Genomic DNA, 20284 nt, shown 5'->3' with positions numbered 1-20284 from the left:
TGATTAGTAATTTGTATATTATTCTACACAAAATATTTGCTATTTTTGCCTATGAAAATTATAGAGTTTTTTTAAAGCAACAGAAATTTAGAGAGTACACAGTTTACATATCCCTTTTGTATGAGCTTCACCCCGTCAGTACATATATTTTGTTCCCCCACCTTTGAAAATGTTAGTGTCTCTAAGAGCGTAATAAACAACATAAATGATGAATGATCATGAAATGACATTAATGTACTTTCTCAAAAAAGTGATTGTGATATCTACAAATTACTTGTGTACGTTATTCTATAACTTATATCTATATTTTTAAAGTAAATTAAATCATTTACAAAGAAAGTCACAAGAAGTACACCATGTCTGAAAAATTATTGGGTTTTTTAATAGTAGTTCAGGGAAAACACATTCTGAATCTTGCCATGCAGAAACCAATGTGAAAGGTTCCAGAACAAAAACTACAATTGTGAAGCCCCTTCCAGTAATGTTACACATGATTCAGTTAGAAGTTAATATGAGGAGGCTGTAACACTTATTAATGCATGTTAAGGACAAGGGATACAAACTCCTTTGCCATGTAGAAGGGCTGAACAAGAGGGAGATTTGTCTGGCTTGGTGATGGATGGAATCTGTTATTTTACATGGTGCTTGAAGTATTATTAATAAGTATGTGAACGGAAAGAAGGGTTAGAGGATAAGGTTTCTGCACATTTATTGTTCAAGTCCACTTTAGGCTCAAATATGCTAATTGAGATGACGTACAACTTATAGTGGGATCTGAACCACTGTGCCTCCACCTGGGATCAAACCATGCACCTCTTCTTTAGCAACACTACCACGATGCCATTGGAGAAGCTTGAAATACATCGAAGTAATGGTATTTCAAATAGTGTTTATTTAGCCTATAGAGCTGCTTGCAACTGCACATGAGAAAGATATAATTTAGAATACATTACAAGCTTTGTTCAATATTCCAGTGCAATTTGGCAGAACTGAAATAAAATGCATACCTTATGCTATTCATAAAAGCTACAAATTCTCACTGGACACAATGGAAGGAAAGAAAAAGATGATATTTTCATTCTTTCAAGCCAATTAATCTAATATAATCTCTTGGAAGACAGTGCAAAAACTGCAAAAATTTAATATTTACAATTTCATTAACTGATAAAATGCATCAAATCACCAGTACACACTACATATATTTGTAAAAACAAGAACACACTTGATTTTCAATAAAGCAACAAATGATATCAAAGATTGTAAGCATTGGGCACATTTTTTACAATTTCTTTTAAATCATGAAAATGACAGCTGCTAACTTCATGTGTGAAATAATGACTGATCACTATTGCAGCAGCATATTATTCAAAACTAACAAAGTTCCATACCATAAATATAACACACAGCATCTCACATTCTTATTAACTCTATGATAAAACTTATTCTTGCCCTATACTGACAGATATGAATAAAGTACTACTGCAGTAATACACAAACCTTAAGGGTGTCTCATTATCAACAGAAAACAAATACACACACACATGCATGCACTAGTATAAAAGTCCCTACCAGAAAATATCATTACATAACATTAATTTCAGTTCTAACTGCCGACACAATTTATATGTAATAAAAATATATCCCCTCCCCCCCATGCCAAAAAGGTTAATCTAATGTAATACAATCATCCGAAGATTTACAAGCATCCGGATTGGTCTTGACACACTTTTCAACACTTTCTGTGCTACCAGTTTGCTCCTTACGTTGACTTTTATCAAAGAAACTAGATATCCTAGCTCCCTTTGGTATGTCCTGTCCCCTTGGAACAGATATCAAAGGGCTTATTCTTTTACGTTGAATCTTTGACGTGTCAGTTTTTTTGCTCTCTACTTTAGGAGTAGGAACTGTGGAAGTACTTGGTACAGCAGCTGTCTCCAACTGCTGTCGTCTTTCTTCTTGTGACAAGTGTTTTGTGAAGTGTTTGATCGATATCTTCTTAGCCGAGGGTGGTGTGGTCAAAGGTGAGGAACTTGATGCACTCTCCAATTGCTGCCGCCTTTCTTCAGCCGATAAGTGCTTTGTGAATTTCTTGATCGATGTTTTTGCGGGTTTCGGGCTCTGCTCGACCGGAGTAGACAGTGGTGTGATGTCACTCTCCCGCTTCGGCTTCAGAATATAATTCCACTGGTTCGGCAACGTGAGGTCAGGCAAGCCATGCGCATCACGGAGTTCTTTGCTGACGTACCACATTTTCTTCTGCAGAGGGCCCTCCTCTGGGCATTGCATCCACCTGGCAACCTCACGGATTTTTCGCGAGACACTTAGCTTTGAGATTGACCACTTTGGTTTGCGACTGACGACAGGTTCCTCCGCCAATGGGCCACTTTCAGCAGAAGACACTGCATTCTTGTCTTCTTCCGTACTGTGCTGCTTCTTCCAGTATGCCAAAAACTCCTTCACAAGAAATTCTCTGCCGTTTACATTTCCATGTGTAAGTTTCAGTAGAGTTGGAACAGCTACAAAGTAAGTAAATGAATAATTATTAATAAAAGTATGTACATAAAAAACATGACATTATATTATTTCTAATATGTTTAAGTTCTATGACTTAACTGTTGTTTATAAATATTGCACAGCACAAAAACATAGCTTCTTCCTCAATTTTGGTGTTTCAAAACACACTTTTGGCAATAGAAGTACAACCTTCCAAAATTCCTGGTGCCAAAAGCACAGGTGGGGATGGCAGGAAGGGGAAGGTGGCAGGGAAAGAAAGTCAAAAGCTTCCAGCTGCCAAAACGGGTCACTTTTTCTTTTTCCTTCTTCTAACTGATTACGGAAAATTTATTTCCTTTCCATCAGGATTATAGCCCAAAGTATACTGAACAATGAGGTATCATTTGTACCTCTAACGTTTTTAGTTCCAAAAATATAAAACTTCATTTAGAAGCATGCAGAATTTCAAATTTCCCACTCAAAACACGTTCAGCGTCAGTGCACTGAAAAAATCTTTTTTGTTCCCCGAAAGTATTAACAATACGTGAGTAAATTTTTCTGCATCAATGGCAAACATACCAGGCATTATTCTGGTACCTTTTGGAGATTCACGTCCTGACGTAGCCAATGAATTTCAAATTTTGTGTAAAAAAAATAGTTACATTCTCTTTTTTCTTCTTCTTCTAACTGATTATGGAAAATTTATTTTTTCCCATCAGGATTATAGCCTAAAGCATATTAAACAAAATGAAGTATCATTTGTACCTCTTAACGTTCTTAGTTCCAGAAATATAAAATTTCATTTAGAAGCATGCAGAATTTCAAACTGAAAACACACTCTGCGTTAGTGCAAATACCTGGAAAATTAGCCTCGGCATCTAAGGGTTAATGTTTCTGTTAACATATTGTTCTAAAATATTTTTCCAACAGTTTCATCTACTCTTCCTGGATGGCATAAGGGTGCTGAATGCTGTTGATTTGTGATAGTGACAGCATCTAGAGAACTTCAAACTTCATGTATGTAATAGTTAAACTGAGCTTACAGCATCCATCATGAATAATAATATTTTATTTTAACGAGAGAAATGCATGAGTGTGTGTGTATATATTTGGATGCATCCTTTATGAACATAACACATTTTGAGTAGTTCTTATGATGAACACCTTAACAAACCAACACAGTAACACAACAAATCAACTTGAAATGTGCCAGAACCTTTCTTCCCAGAAAAGAAGCAATAACTGTAAAATTCTTACAGTAAGACTTTTACTTTTATCAATCAGGTTTGTTACCTTCTTCTCCCTGCAACAATACTCAAATTTAAGCATGTTAAAATACATGTTGTCCCGCATCATGGCCATTAGGTCTAAGGCAGGGGTCTTCAACCCGTCAGGCAGTGCAGGCCACATTAACAATTTCAATTATGCTCCCGGGCCACAAAGCTATACTGTGGTATTGAGAACTGTAAGATGCTGCCATCTACCAGCCCCAAGCAGTACTTTACGTTGCGTACTTAATTTTTCAAACAGGCACGGACCACGGCCAAGGGTTCTGCAGGCCAGGTTGAAGACCCCTGGTCAAAGGTGTCATGCTTTGGGCTCCGGCTACAGGATGCAGGCAGGTTCAAGTCTCCTGGGGGAAGCGTAACAACTTTTCTCCTGAGATTTTGTCCTGTATATGGGACCAGTGGCCACCCAACATTGTGAGGAAATTGGGGAACTACAAATGAGTAGCTTAACCTGGTCATAAAAACCTACAACTTCTGGGTTGACCACATGTCACTCCTTAACTGATTGGATGATTTCCTACCTCGGAAGGCTTCTAGATATCAGAACCAATGTTCAAAAAAATTTATTGTCTTTAGTTCTCCTGAGACAACCATTTTTCAAACATGGCGCATGGCTTCTTTTGCTCATGTAGCAGTTTATGGAAACCTTAATATCTCAAAAACCGTTAGGAGCTAGAGATCTGAAACAAAATTCACTTTGTAGCTAATAAAGCATTCTTTCTGTGATATTCAAGTATGTTTTGCTTAAAATTGCATCGGAAATTTGGGTAACAATAGTTAAAAATTTGGATTTTTAAGCCCGATTTTTTTAATGAAGTAGTTTAGTTTAAGGCTTGAATTTTATTAATGTGTAGACCTGCAGGGTGTCTGTAAATAAAATATCAGTGCTTAGAAGTGGGACCACCTGGGCCAACCTCGGTTTAATTCGAAGTTAACATTTTTTGGTGCCTTGAACTTCAAATTAACAAGGTTTTACTATATTGTTTTGCGATTTGAGTACAGTAACTCCCAGAGTTACATAAGCCGAATTTGTAAATTGCTTAAGTGTAACTTCATAATAAACTGCAATATTTATTATTATCATATGTATGTATACTATTTACACAGTATTATTTTATAAATGAAACATCATGCAGCAGTATTTACTCAGATATAAACTATAAAAGTATGAAAAATATATAAAAAATATAAAAACGAACTGACATCCATGTCGTTGCATACTGCAATGGATGTCAAAGTTACAAACATGTTCATAAACGCTAGTAGTTCTAATTTTCGAGATTTTTTACGTAAGTTGAGTATTGCGTAAGTCGGGAGGAGGGAGGTTACTGTATGTCATAGCTTCATGTATATACAAATGAACAAAAAAGACTGAACTGAAATATTATGTGTAGTTTTGAAGAAATGGCACGTTAATTGCTGCTGAAAAAACACATTTACTATCAAGTTTGCTAATAACTGGATACACGAATGACACATTTTTACAATACACTGAAATATTTTCGGAGTTATGTTTATAAGAACAATACAATTCCAGGCATTGACTACTAAAAAATAATAATAATGAGTGTTGCAACAGCCAGTGCAGGGTAGGGCCTACCTACCGACTGCAGGTCCCACTCCCACCTGCAGAGATGGAAGATCCAAATACGACTGACCCCCCCAGTCATCGTTGCAGGTCTCCCTAACCAGGTTATACTACTTATTCGTAGCTCCCCAATTTCCTCACGATGGTGGGTGGTCACTGGTCCCATACATAGGCCAAAATTTCAGGAGAAAAGTTGCTACACTTCCCCCAGGAGACTCAAACCTGCACACACACATGTCCCATAGCAGGAGTCCAAAGCATGACGATGTAGACAGCACAGCCACGATGCAGGATAGCTATTGACTACTCCGTTACATAAACATTCTACCATAGCTGGTAGAAAACCTACCAGCAAAACTAAACTGCACTGCTTTGCGGGGAGAGAGGAGAAGTTAACAATGGCTACTAATTGCTGATTCAGGGAGTAGGAGGCGAGAGAGCATGGCTTTCATATCATCTAGGTGACACATTTTATCACAGATAAAGAAATAGCCATGTTGGATTTATTTAGTACAATATGTAGTTCATTGTAATGGTTTCTTGTTACAACCACATTGGGTCTCATGATGTGAAGGACAAGTTCATGAAAGCAACCCATTACGATGAAAAATAATTTAAATAGTGCTCCAATTAAATGATGCCACAATTAACGTTATTTCAATAAAATGTACTCAAATAAGGAAGAATGTGATCTTTAGGGAAAGGATTTTAAGGTGTAAAATTATGGTCGTGAAAGGGAGAAAATAAAGGTTCTGAAAATGTTATCAAAAAGGTGCTAATAAAATGCCTAATTCAATGCTATCTTTTTCTGCGCATTCTGTATATAATGGGTGCAGACAGCATAGAACTGTGAAGTTTGTGTTTTCTCTCACAGGATTTGCTACATTATCTTGGAAACTATTGGGGCTGCAATGTTTATATTATACCATTTTATAGCTCTCGTTCTGCTCTACAAAATGAGAATGTAGGAATTTATGTAGCTGCTCACGAAAAGTGAAAATCATTTATTTTTCTGTCAAATATTAAACAAAACATGAACGAAAAGGAAGGAAAAAGGTGCAACAAAGTGTGTCCATTTTACTTGATTTCATGTCCTAAAATACATATCTCAAACGATCGGTATGAAAACAGCTATATTTTTGGAAAGGTGCTGCATCTTAAAATCCGTTCCCTAGTGATCTTAATGTTCAGCATTTTGCATAGGTTTTTTATGCATTTTGCATCCACACTGAAAACCTATTTAAAAAAAACCACATCCCATGCAGCAAAAAGAAATTGTGCAAGCATGAACAGAAATCCAATACCTTCATCTGGAAACTTAGATAGTTTGGTCCCACTTGAGCTTCCCCCAGGAGTGTCAGCAGGAGTTCCTGAGCTAGGTGAACCATCTCCACCAGGCTTTGGAGCATTGAAGGATGTAGGAATCGAGCTCATACAAGTCACTGCTTTGTATGGATTCAATATCTTCATCATCTGATGATACACTGTGAAAAAAAAAAGAATTGAAATAACAACAACACAACAGAAAACAAATACTACTAGCTAACTTACTGGCATTCCTAAACCTGAAGGTTTATTTCTGCATTATCATGTGTTTTCCACCTGCTCCTATCCTGGGCAAGATCAATCCACTCGGGACCATCTTTGCTAATTTCTTTCAGGTCCATCTTGATATTGTCATTCAGTCTTAGTTTTTTCCATCAAGGATGTTCTCCGTTACTACTGTTTTTTTTTTTTTTTTAAATTTACACATTGAGGAAGCAGTGAGAGAAATGACATTACTGTATTATACACTGATTTACAGATGATATAGCACTCCTAAAGCGAGGATAAAGCAGGTCTTGACAGAATAATAAACAAAAGTTACAACTGACAAAAATAACACAAATACAAACGTTAATATGGTTGTGTCACTAATAACAAACCCACTTCTGAAAAATAATACATTACACTATAACTAGATGCATGCATATTTTGTTTTCAACATGAACATGAAATAACACATTGTAATGTTACTTTTTCATGTTTCTGAAAGGTGTGAGGTGAATTTTCCTACACTATTTTGTCACGAAATGATGGGAAATTGAACAGCAAAATGCGAAATAGACTCAAACACGAAATTTAAGGTTTACTTAGACACAACACTTCCTGAAGTTTGAATTATCCTGCGAATTATGCAATTCACAGAAAATTGATTAATTCTGTTGTAAATATTTGAGAAGCAAAAATGGACTCCTTTATACAGGAATAAACTTAATACTCTGGTAACTACATAAATGTGTTACTTACCACTTTTGAACCCAAAATTGACTCCGTTTTTGTACCAAAATTTTGCTTTTTATTTACCAAAAATATGATTAACTATAATACTACAATACCAGCAACCTTCAAACATACGAATTCATGGTTCACTTACCTGGGCTATTGTTATTCTCATCCAACCAAAAGCATCCAAGAAGCGTTGGCTTAATATGTTCAGTTTTCTTTTTCCGCTCATTTTCAAACTCAATCTCGAGAAGTTTCAATTTTGCTTTGTGCATATCAGGAGACTGGAAATCAAAATATGATGGTTACTATAATCACACCTCACTTATACAGTTGGTTAAGATGTTGCGTGGTTTGCAGGATGGACAACTGAAAAGTTTAGGTTGGGATTTCCAGGCACTAACAAAATGTGTAATTCTACACACTATTTTCCCCAAAGTAATTGTCTTAACATTTCTGGAATAAAAATGGCCATTTCCAAAATAATTCGGACATTTATAGTGCAGAAAACTTAGTACCAACCTTTTCGGATGCCACACGCCCCTACAATAAAATGCAAATATCACATGGTAACAAACTAATTTACGAAACAATAGCATTAAAAAAAACAACAAGAAAACAACTGTCCCTTAATCATCATGAAGTAAACTTTTGCCACATCATTTTGATGAACAATTATTGAAATATATACCTTCTGTATATATTGGAATACTCAGAATATGAAACAAAATCAGCTGGCATCACAATTTGTTAACTGGTACTTTCTACCTTATAAGCTGATACACACAGAAATGTGATATGTAGAAATTTAAGAAAAATATTCAGGCTCAGCCAGAACTTGAACCTAGATTTCTTGTACACCATGCTATTGCTTTAGCAACTGAGCTACTGAGCAAACCCTGGTTTCTTCTGATTTTTCACTTAACTGATTTACCTGTATGAATTGTCAGTGTTACCACAATAGGATCTGTTTCCTTTATCCGTTTTGAAAAATAAACTTTATATGGGGTATAAATCAATGCTTATATTCATAAAAATTAAAAGATGGCTGAATTTTGCACTAAATTAAAGGCCACTGATACACTGACATATTACATTGGTAATAATATTGGTAATTCTAAAGTTGAGTCAAATATATGGATACTGATATATTGATTAATCTGTCCCATTCTTCATTCATACTATAAATACCTTTAGGGACAAAATTGCAACCAAATGCTATGGCCTAATTTCACACGTCTGCGAAAATACTTGTACTATGAAAATCAACTAACCAGTACTTCATCCTCCTCCTCCATAGCCTCTTCATCACTGAGGTACCCGTGAGGGACAAAGAAGTCATTATCCACTTCGTATTCATCTTCAGATTCCTTCTCGTCATCAGATCCATGCAATGATTCACCAGGTTCCTCTTCCTCCCATTCCTCATCTGAGTCAACTTCATAATCAAAAAACTTCTGTTGGGTTAAAAGAAATAATAGAGTAACAAACAAGCCAAGATAAATGAATTAACTTAACAAATTGGAAAGAATGTGATTCTTGTGCCTTTTTACAAAATTTTAAATCATGAAGACATAAAAAAAAGTCTTTATTTTCAAAGATCTTCCATCAAATGCTAAATTATTAACTTTCAATAACACCAGGATTTCATTTAATTAGAAAATATGAACTTGTAAAGCGTTATCTGTTTATGCTGGGCAAATCTGTAACTTCCTAACATCTAGATTCCCCATAAAGGTCAAAATATTTGTGTTCTGGTCATCCACACGATTGAAAAAAACATTAGCATTAAAAATTAGTGAAGTAAAATATTTTAAGCTGCTTTACCTTACACTAATTTCTAACCTTAAAGTTTAAAATCTGCAAGTTAAGTAGTTCCTGGGGGAGGCCATCGTGTGTGGATGAGCAACACTAAACAAAGGGAGGGGGATACCAAATGTAAGTTCTCTGCCTTTTACACAAAGTGTTGACATTTTGTAAGAGGCTAATAGTTTTGAAAAGTAATATTATATTTCACGAATTATCAATACGACTTTATAGAAACCCATAGGACAAATTTAGGTGGTGTTTGGAATATGTGTACTGCTTTGCCTGAAAAAAAAAATTCGAACAGTAAAAAGTAGGGCTGAGCTGATAACACTTTGAACCAATAACGATGCTCTCACTGATACCGATACTTTGTGACGGTCCTGTGGATCTGCATAATATAATTATATGTTTATTGAAATTATTAATTTCATATTATACAAGTCACCTTCCACTAACGGTTTAAAAAAATGTATAATAATGACTTTGTACAACGTTAATTATGCTTTATGTTATTTATTGCGCTAAATGCTGTATAAATGAGGTAATATTTGGGATTCTAACGTTGCTATAGCAACGAAAAATCAAGTCCTATGTGGCAATGGAATTGGAAATACAGGTGACAGTGAACTGCATATTGCTCAGTTATTTTACTAATACATAGACAAATAGAAGTTGTATCTTCACCTTCGTGTTATAATTCGAAATATTTATGAACTAATTCTAATCGTGCAAGACTAACAACCTGTGATCGTCACAACTTGTATAACTCCAAATTTCAAATAACAAAGGTTATATTATATATACATTATGTGTATGTCTGTGTAATTATTACTATTACAATTTATACGTATGCATTTCTGAAGAGGGGCGATAAATAAATTAACCCACAAAACGATGCTCTGTTGCAATGATGCATCTCAACTTTACATTTTTTTAAAGTGACAATCGATCAGATGTTTCAAATATTAGATAAATATTAAGTGAAGCTAAGAGCAAGGTAATCATGTGGTTGTTGTCCTCCTCTCCTCCAATGTTGAAAAATGAGATCATGCCTCTTCAATCTCCTCTAAAACTAAAGGATCACTCTAACATTAAATTATCCCTGAACACAAGAATAATTAGCGATTTACCAGCCTCGGACACGATGTCTAAAACTAACAGTAAAGCTGTAATGTGAAACCAATCTCATCTCTTTTTTGCCCTTTAACAAAGAGAATAAAAATTAGTAAACGAAATGCATGGAGAGAATGAAAACTTACCAGTGTCTTGCTTCTATATCAGGCGATGGACTTCAGTACAGTGATATTCGGAAGTGACTTGGCTTTCGATATACTTTCGGCAAACGATTTCTAAGAAAAATTAAATGCATAGTTCTATTGCTTGGCATGGAAGGAAATCCAAACTCATCACTACACTTTCCAGAAACTAACTGCACTCATCTGTTGTTCAAAGAAAATTATTCCCCTCCCGCGTTCCTTGTGCCGAAACCCAGTAGGGACAAACAAAAGTCTAAAGTTGGAAAGGAAAAGGGGGGATTAACCCAGGTATTTGAATTTCCAGGAAAATGCTATGTACTATGTCTGAGACACATCCACCACTTTCATGGGCGATTACTTTTTTGACTGCGGGAGGTCTCCAAAGAGAGGGATGTCCGCAAATACCAAAGAAAGTGGAAGGATTACCAACAGGTGCATCGCATCATTGGCTTTCAGGACCTCATTGGGATTATTGTTACATGAGACCGAATCTGTACGAACAAAGCCTGGTACACTTCGAAGAGAACTAAACAGAAGTAGCGAACTCCTATGGGTATAATTTCACGTTACACTTGATTTGCAAGATACTTGACTGGGAGTCTTATCTGTGTACAGATCTTTGTGTCACACACTTGCTGTTCCCGGAAACTTGAGTACAGGTTCATTTAACAAATGCACACCTATTCTTAATTTTTTTTTTTCAAAACCAAAGGTAAGTTGGAAAAGGTGAACAAAACTTTGAAATGGCCGTGCCTCTAGCGACTCAAAAACAATGGTATCAGCTAGTATTGGTGCCAAAATACCAACCGATACTTACAGATACCAATATCCCCAGTATCAGCCGATACCAATACGTCGGTATCAGTATCGGCTCAGCCCTAGTAAAGAGAGAAGGCCGAGTGACACCTTGTGTATTATTTCAAACAATCTTTGTAAGTAAGTTTTTTGGTTTGAAAAATGATTTTCAAAAGTAAGCACAAAGCACAAAAGCTATCTACGCCACCACATAAAAATACAATAGATGACTAGAATGAAGTATTTTGAAAAATTCATGGTGCATCCACAGCAGGTCTCTTAATTGCAAGTTAATTTAGTAGGAAACATTTTTTGGTATAGGCTACTGAATTCAAATGGGCTAAGTTTTTAAATTATTAGTGTACGGTTTCAGAGTGGGCCTCTGTATGTTACTTTGCAGCCTGTTCAAAGTTTTGTACCTTCCGCATCCACAGTTTTGAGATATACAAAAACTGTATGTGAACCAATATAAAGAAAGGTGATGAAACTACTGAAAAGAACATTACCTCATCTTTGCCAAAAGGCTGCGTGGACTTCACGATGGCACTCTTCTTCTGCCACGTACCCCAGTATGGGGGTCTACGATTCTCGTGGAACTGAAGAAGTTTTGGCCGAGGAATCTTGGTTTGGATCCTGTCGACAACCACACTGTCTTGAGTACTTGGCAAATCCTCATCATCTTCATCCTCTGTAAATTGCAGACACAGAACCATAAGAAAAATGACACCTCTTACTAAATAAATCAACTTGAAAGCAACGAAAATGTGACTTCCCTTGTAACGTAACATTTTTATACAACCAAACTAGTGTAGGTTGCAATTCTACTATTCCAAACAACTTGATTTAAAAATGTACATAAAAATTCAGTAACATGTGTTATTTCTCATTTAAAAAAAAAAAATCTGGTAACAAATACATAGTTTATCTAACTTCTAAACTGCAGTTAGCATATTAAAAATACTGCAATTTTACATTTTAGCTACGGTGATCCAGTTGGTAGGGCATCTGACTGCCATATGAGAGTCCTGGGTTCAATTCCTGGGATGGGTGATTTACTTCACGTGGGATTTTTTCCACCAATGTTCTCTGTATGGAACAGCTCAAGAGTTAAACAGCCCCCAATAAATGGTACCTAGGGGCTAAAGGAAGCTGGAACATGGCTGACCACATCACTTCCACAAACAGCTAGATTGTGAATGTGGGGGACACTACCTCCATATGCCTTCATGGTATGTTGCAATGTGTAGGTTTTAAATTATCTTTATAGGTATTTGTTCCAATGAAATTAAATATTACTGGAAAAGAAAGCCTATTATATCCACCACCTAATTTCCAGTTTATAAAGAATATGAAATAATTTTGAGGAGGATGATAAAAAGTAGAAACATACATTAAAAGATGAAGTGAAGACAATGGATATTATGAATTTCACTTGGCATTGTCCTGAACTTACACACATTCCCATAATGCTACTTACCTTACTCATTGTCTTGAAGGAAAACTTATCAATGTACAGAAGATTTAATTAACATGATGTCACCTTATTGTTCTTTTGAGATGTTTCGACGGAATCATGGGACATCACAGCAAGTACATCATCTTTTGAACACTGGCAATTTTTCAGAATTGCGAATACTGTGAACAAGCTTGGAAAGCTACAGTGTGTGATGTATTAAAATGGAATAGTCTGCTTTGAAACATATTATGATTCTTAACATCAGCTCTGTATGTCAACATTTCCTAAACTTTTTGAGTAGCTCAGCTGTTCGTATTTCATTGTATCATAAGCACCAATTATTTTTCAAATTCTAAAAGTAAAGTGCTCCCCTGTGCATAGCACCACGCCATGAAGGCGTATAGGGGGTGTGGTGGTAACGCCCCACACTTTCTTGATCCGGTCGTGAGTGGGGGTGATGTGATCAGCATCACGCCCCTGACCGCCTTTACCCCCCAGGGTTTCCCCCAGGTACCCATGTTATTCGACGCTGGGGGGGCGCCGGGGCCACTTCCAAACCTTAGAAAAGTTCCCGGATTTGAACCGGCCGGGGATCGAACCCGGGACCTTTAGCATGGTAGTCAGACGCGTTACCGACTGAGCCACCGCGGCCACACTTTTTTCAAATTCTAAATAGCCCAAATTTTGGTCAAAACTTTCTGCATTTAAAGATATGAAAAATTGAAGCCTTAAATGTAATTTTCTCAAAACATCAATTTTGAACGTGTGTCTTTGGCCCAAGTGTAACAATATTTTCACCTAACACATGGGTATTAAACCGAATGAGAGTAGTATTAATCATGGAAGGCAGTTGTAAGGATTTGACCATGTTACACACCAACTTCATCATCACTGCCATTATTGATGTTTCGCATGGTTCCAAGAAGGTGCAGGTGGGCAAAGCTGACTGACGTAACACAGGACATGCTTTAGGTCTATAATACTTGCTATTTAAAGTTTATGGTCATATAAATTCAAAATTTTGAGATTGTCACAACTAGTTTTGTGGGGCACCAAGTGCTTCATGGTTCACAGTTTGGGAACCACTGCTGTATGTAATAGTAAAGAATATCATGTTGATTTCACTACACAAAAGAATCAATACACTGAATGCAGACATGTACCTTCAAAATACAATCATTAGCACAAATTATGAGAATTACTTTAACTGATGATTCCCCACAAATGTGAATTTCAATCAAAATAGTATTAATAGTTTGTGAATCGTTAGCACAATTTTATGTATAAACTGAAGTGCTAATACCAGTGGCGGCTGGTGGCAACTATGATGGGTAGTGCCACAGTGCTCAAGAAATCGAAAAGAAATTTTTAAAAAAACTGCGCAATGCCCACCACTTGCCCCCTCCTTGAGGATGTGCCACTGGCCAAGATGTTTATCCTCGTTTGGTAACGTGGAAAACAATGTGTGTTTAAGTAATAACTCACTAATCCGGTTAATCTTCACTCACTAACCTATCTTTATACACCACAGAACACTTCTCTAAAAACACAACAATTACAAGAGGAAGGGTAAAACAAATCCTCTCACCTTCTCCTACCCCATGCACACATATTCCAACTGGATGTTCAAATGCCAAAAGAAACTCGCATAATCATAGGATTTTTTACTTTTATATTTTTAAAAAAGTCTGGATGGCCCTTTAGGCACATCTACCTATTATTAAAATGTCTATTTAACTTTGGAAAAATACTAGGTTCGTTTCTCCAAAAGTAGGCAGAAATTACTTCCTCAACGGGTCTTACAAATCAGTCGTATTTAGCAACTTATCTCTGAAGGTGGCAACTGTGTCAACACTGCCAAAGTTCCATTGCCGTGCCAGGCGAAAACGGGCACGGTTGTTGTGTCTTATGGGCTAACCCCGCCTTCTGCCACTTTGTTCTCGGTTCATGGTGGAAATGTTCCTCGCTGAGACTTCTTCAACCCTCTGCACGTGTCAACTTGGTTAGGCCAGCACTTGGGTTGCACGGACTTTTGCCTCGCGAGGGTACGAACGAAACAGCTTGTGATGCAGTGAGGAGGTTGGAGCAGTCATCACGTCAGCTTGACAGATTGCAAGATTCGAATCTCCTTGTCTGTAAACTATCAATGTATTCATTTAACAATACTTGGACAAGGTATGCGTTTCTTCTGAGGGTAGTGACATGGCACGGCGGTTCTACCCCTTGAGCCGCCGCTGGCTAATACAGTATAACTGTTCATAGTAAGAAGAAAATTAAAATTAGTTCATGTTCAATGCCTATTTTAATGTATTTTTAGGGGGCTTATAAGTGCCTATTTTAGTGCATTTTCTTAGTTTATAGTGCCTTAAGTGCCTGTTTTCATCATATTTGCTACCTATTTGCCTGCCTATTTGAGAGGTTTTTAGTGCCTATAAATTTGCACCCTACTGATCACACCTAGCATCCATTACGAAGAACGTCCCGGTCGGAGGTCTGTCGTTACAGACGAATTGCTAGTATAATATGGATGACGTCCTGCTGCGATTATAATCTTTTTACTAAATTAAAGGAGTTTTTGGGAGAAAAGCACTTTGATGAGAATGAAAATATATGGCAAACTATAACTGCACTTATCAATGGACTGGAAGCAGAAGTGTATGATGAGGGCATATAAAAACTTGTCTTCTGTTTCGATAAGTACCTTAATGCGATCGGTGCCTTTGTAGAAAAATAGCTCAAGGTATTGTACTTTCAGAGTAAAAAGGTTTGTTCACCTAACTCAGGGTGGCCACTCTAGGACCATGATAAAATTCAAGTATAATTCCCGGTTTTCGAGGCGAACTTTCAAAAAAATTCAAGGTTGCAAGCAATGTTTTCTCTATTTCAACCCACACACAAATACATTAACAATGTAAAGTGTGGAGGCACATAGTCCACTGTAGGTCCAGTCCCGATTAGCCTTACTGTGCATAAAACAGACTTAAAACACCAACTCAAACCAATAGAAAGGGTCTGTGTGATTCCAGTGTATCCAAAATTCTAATGCAATTCAATTAAACAGTACATATACATATGTATTTAAAATATTTAATTTAAGGCGCAGAGTTTACATTTGCCATTTCACATTCTCAGACTCAAAATACATATAAAAACACAAGTCATAAATGTTACTGGATATGCTAAGCTACGAAAAATTGTTAATTGTATAAGGATTTCACACTCAAATTTACCTAATCAACAACAACAAAAAATTCCAAATCAACTTCTTGCAATAAATCTTCCATCTGTCAGATAAGATTGTTCTGCAAAGGACACTAACAAAGTAAACAGATTGAGAGAATTCTGCTTTATTTTTCACGCAGCTATCTTTTCCTTCCTTGATAAAAATAAAAGCCAAACAGAGAAAAACTTGTCTCAGAGCATTTATAAACATGTATAAATTCAATGGGATTTGGATTAATAAAAGCGTCAATTTTTTCATGTCTATGAAGAAAAGTTCATGCAGAATTCCAAGAATTCCCGGTGAGTAGGCACCCTGTAACTTCTTTCATTCTTCTTTTATTACCAAACAGGATGTGTCTCGTATATTTATACTGACCACATGAAAAGGGGATCCTGATATGTGAGAAAATTAAATTCTAATGCAATACCTTTTACAATTTCATCACCATTAGTAAATATTTCTGAAATTTCCTTGAAATCTAGCCATCACTTGTTTCCGTAAGAACCTTTCCACATTTCAGCAGTTTGTCATTATTTTTGTACAATGGTGAATTCTAGCAAAGAACTCTTTATATCATGATCACCCAAACTACAGCTGAATAAGATTCTAGTGGCTCATCTTAGTACTGACAAAAAAACTATAATTTCATTTTGAGGCATTATCTTTAGTATGAACAAAATGCATTGTGGTTCCTCAACAAATTTCTTGAAGTTGTATGTTGGCCCTCATTACAAAATGTTTGGACACTCCTGATTTATATCATGTTTGGGTTTGTGAAGAGTATGAAGGAAATCTTACCAATAATCATAACATCGTCCTTTAGGTCACTCAGTGGCCACGTCCTCTCAGTTCTCTTCGGTTGGACTTCGTTTGATTTCAATTCCTGCAGATACAACTCTGGTACTTCCTGGCTCCCCACTGACTTGTCAAAAGCTTCTTTCTTCTCAGGGTTAAAATGGACTCGACATGTTGGTGCTAGTCTCATGTCAGCTTTTACCTGTGAAGTACATCCTTAAATTTAATATTAATAAGAATTTTTAGTGGGGATGGGTATCTGTTAATGTGTGTATTGGTAAAATTACCAATTATTTTAGCGATCCAATATATCTATAAATATCTTATAATTTAGTACAAAATTCTGTCATTTTGTTATAATTTTTATGGATAATCTCCATCCCCTACTTTTAAAAATGTAAATATCTAACCTTATTTTGCACTGCAGTCATCTTGAAACACACATTTATTAAGATCAATTCTGGATCTTCACGGCCTATTTGGAATTTTATATTGGATCGGTATAATACCGGTACACGATATTTACTCATGTATAATGTGCACTTTTGTCCAAAATTGTTGCCCCCAAAAAATGTGGTGCATATTATGCACAAAATAATTCTAACAGCAAACATGAAACCGTACAGGGTCATTCCATGATTTTGTGACACTTGAATTGATTTTTCATGTTTATGGAACCCTATCATGTTATATATCATTGTACAGCTTAAATTCTGCAGTTTCTGAATATGGCAACAGTATTCAATTACTCCATTCAAGATGGTGACTAATGTTCAATGCGGTTGAAATACGCTCGTCACCAAATGAAGGAACATCTTGACTTTTATGGTACTTTGGATGAAAGAAAAGACAAAAAAGAGAATCTTAATTAAAATGTATTACTGGCCAAATAATATGATATGGAGTGTGTAAATGTCTTAATGGAAGAAATCGTGTGCTGCTAACTGCTAGTTTGAGGGTCCTGAATGTGCCTCGTATAAATGTTATGTTAATCACGGAAAAAGTATATATTTTGAAGGTTTTTTTTTAGAAAAAGTAAAGGAGGAATGAGCAAAACCACATATAATGATTAAAGGCCATATCCCACGATTTTTCACTTTGCAATGTAATGTTCTGTGACACCAAGAAAAGCAGTGCCGTTCTGGTGGAATTCAAGCATGTACCTCTCATGGGATGCGAATCAGTGGCATTTGTTGGGCGGGAAATAATAGGAATTAACTTCTTGAGCACTGCACATTCATACGGTAATTTTGATCTTGCTTTCTATTATTACAGAATAAATAAGGTGGTTACAAAAGTGAAAGCTTTGGGATGGTAAACACAGTGGAGGGGGAGGTGGCATGGGTTGGTGACACATTGTATACACAAGAGATATTCTCCTCTTGGTGCACATAAGAACAGGTGAATAGGTATGATGTCATTCTTTCTTGATGAGCATAGCAAAAGCTCTAACGGTATATAGGTACTTTTTCGGTATCGGCCAAAATTTCATAGCGGCCCATCTCTAATTTTAATTTCTTCAGTGATTGAAATTCTTTAGTTTGTTCAATAATTTGATGCACTACACATACAGGGTAAGTCAAAATGATGGACCCGATTTCAGACATTTATTCTGTGAAATATAATAAACAAATGTTATTGTGAGACATGTGCTAAGAAAGGTAAATTGTCAAAGTTTTCTTCAAACAAATCACAAGTGTTCTATCCAATAAGTTGCTGACCAAGGCAGTTTATTAAGATAAAAACACTTAACACGTAACGTTTCGACCCTGTAACATTTTAGTTTAGTTCTTCGTCTGAGGAAGACCCTGATACAGGGTCGAAACGTTACGTGTTAAGTGTTTTTATCTTAATAAACTGCCTTGGTCAGCAACTTATTGGATTTAATATGGAAACAAGGCTTAATTATATTACAAGTGTTCTATGTGAGCACCTCGCGTAACACGGCACACATCAAGCCCATAGTCTATCTCCTGCCAAATCTTGTGTAGCATGTTGCGGTCAATATCAGCAATGGCTGCTGTGATGCGGGAACGCAGGTCATCCAATGTTGTTGGAAATGGTTGTACGTAAACATGATCCTTGACAAAACCCCACATGAAGAAATCACATGGGTCAAGTCAGGGGAACGAGGTGGCCAATGAGGGAGAGGTCGATCCTCCTGAGATGCACGGCCTATCCAACGTTGTTCCAATGCCCCATTGAGATGGTCCCGAACGCTGCCATGGTAATGCGCAGGGGCACCATCCAATTGGAGAATAAAATCTGCGCTATCCTCTGCAAGCTGTGGAAGGAGCCATAGTTGCAGCATATCAAGGAAAACAAGTCCTGTCGCAGTACGTTCATGGAAGAAAAAGGGCCCATAAATCTTTTCATGGGAAATGGCACAAAAGGCATTCACTTTTGGAGAATCGCGTTTGTGTTCCACAAATTCATGGAGGTTAGCAGTTCCCCATATCCTTACGTTGTGTGTATTCACTTTCCCTGAAAGGTGAAAAGTTGCTTCATCACTGTAAATTAACCTCTCAGAGAACCCATCCGTTTCCATTAATGCGAGGAAATCAGCACAGAAGGATGCGCGCAAAGCATAATCAGTGTCTTTTAAGGCTTGAACTAGTTGCAAGCGGTAGGGTTTCATTTGTAAACGTTTCCGCAGAACCCGCCAGACAGTTTTCTGTGGAAGTTGAAGTTCTCTCGCTGCCCGGTAGATGGACTTCTGTGGACTCCACACGAAACATGTGCGCACTCGTTCCACTGTCTCTTTCCCAGTCGACGGACGGCCATTTGATTTTCGTTTACAGATGCAGCCCGAATCTCTGAAATGTTCATACCACTTACGAATGGCCTTCCCGTATGTGGTTCTCTCCGATATTTGGTACAGAAATGCAGTTGCACACTAATCACAGACTTGTTCACATGATAATCAAGCACACAGAAAGATCTCTGTTTTTCAGTCAACGCCATTTTCCTGCTCGCTGCTGACTCCTAGCGGTAGAAAGTGGAAACACTGCGTGGAAACTAAACTTTGAAACTTAACCTTTCGAAGCACATGTCTCACAATAACATATGTTTATTAGATTTCACAGAATAAATTTCTGTAATCGGGTCCATCATTTTGACTTGCCCTGTACTTCCTTTTCAAAATTTTTCGAACTCCTGACTGCCCTCCAAAGGAAATTTTGCTCTCCAAAAATGTATTTCAACATGGTTCTAATTGTATTTCTATCTTTCTTAGTAACAGTTCTCTACCACTTTTGGCTAAATTGTGATGATGATGATAAATGGTAAACTAACGAACTATCTAGCCTTCTCAAA

At 36.8% G+C, this 20284-nt stretch overlaps 1 protein-coding gene across 2 annotated transcripts in view; it reads right to left on the bottom strand.

Annotated features, from left to right (window-relative positions):
• Nucleotides 1–1134: 1134 nt before the first annotated feature.
• Nucleotides 1135–20284, bottom strand: part of LOC145985015 (uncharacterized) — a 47096-nt gene continuing 27946 nt past the window's right edge. For both annotated transcript variants that reach the window (XM_083118507.1, XM_083118508.1), the window contains exons 7-12: nucleotides 16973–17171; nucleotides 12002–12183; nucleotides 8910–9092; nucleotides 7787–7919; nucleotides 6675–6854; nucleotides 1135–2516 (exon numbers count right to left, since the gene is read on the bottom strand). In XM_083118507.1, the coding sequence (XP_082974633.1) occupies nucleotides 1666–2516; nucleotides 6675–6854; nucleotides 7787–7919; nucleotides 8910–9092; nucleotides 12002–12183; nucleotides 16973–17171 (1728 nt within the window). In that variant the 3' untranslated portion in view covers nucleotides 1135–1665. The remainder of the gene's footprint in view (nucleotides 2517–6674; nucleotides 6855–7786; nucleotides 7920–8909; nucleotides 9093–12001; nucleotides 12184–16972; nucleotides 17172–20284) is intronic.

Source organism: Lepisma saccharinum, chromosome 3 (genome assembly GCF_977018435.1).
Source record: "Lepisma saccharinum chromosome 3, izLepSacc3.1, whole genome shotgun sequence".
NCBI lineage: Eukaryota > Metazoa > Arthropoda > Insecta > Zygentoma > Lepismatidae > Lepisma > Lepisma saccharinum.
The sequence above is the reverse complement of the archived record's forward strand: the minus strand, read 5'-3'. Positions and strand labels throughout refer to the sequence as shown.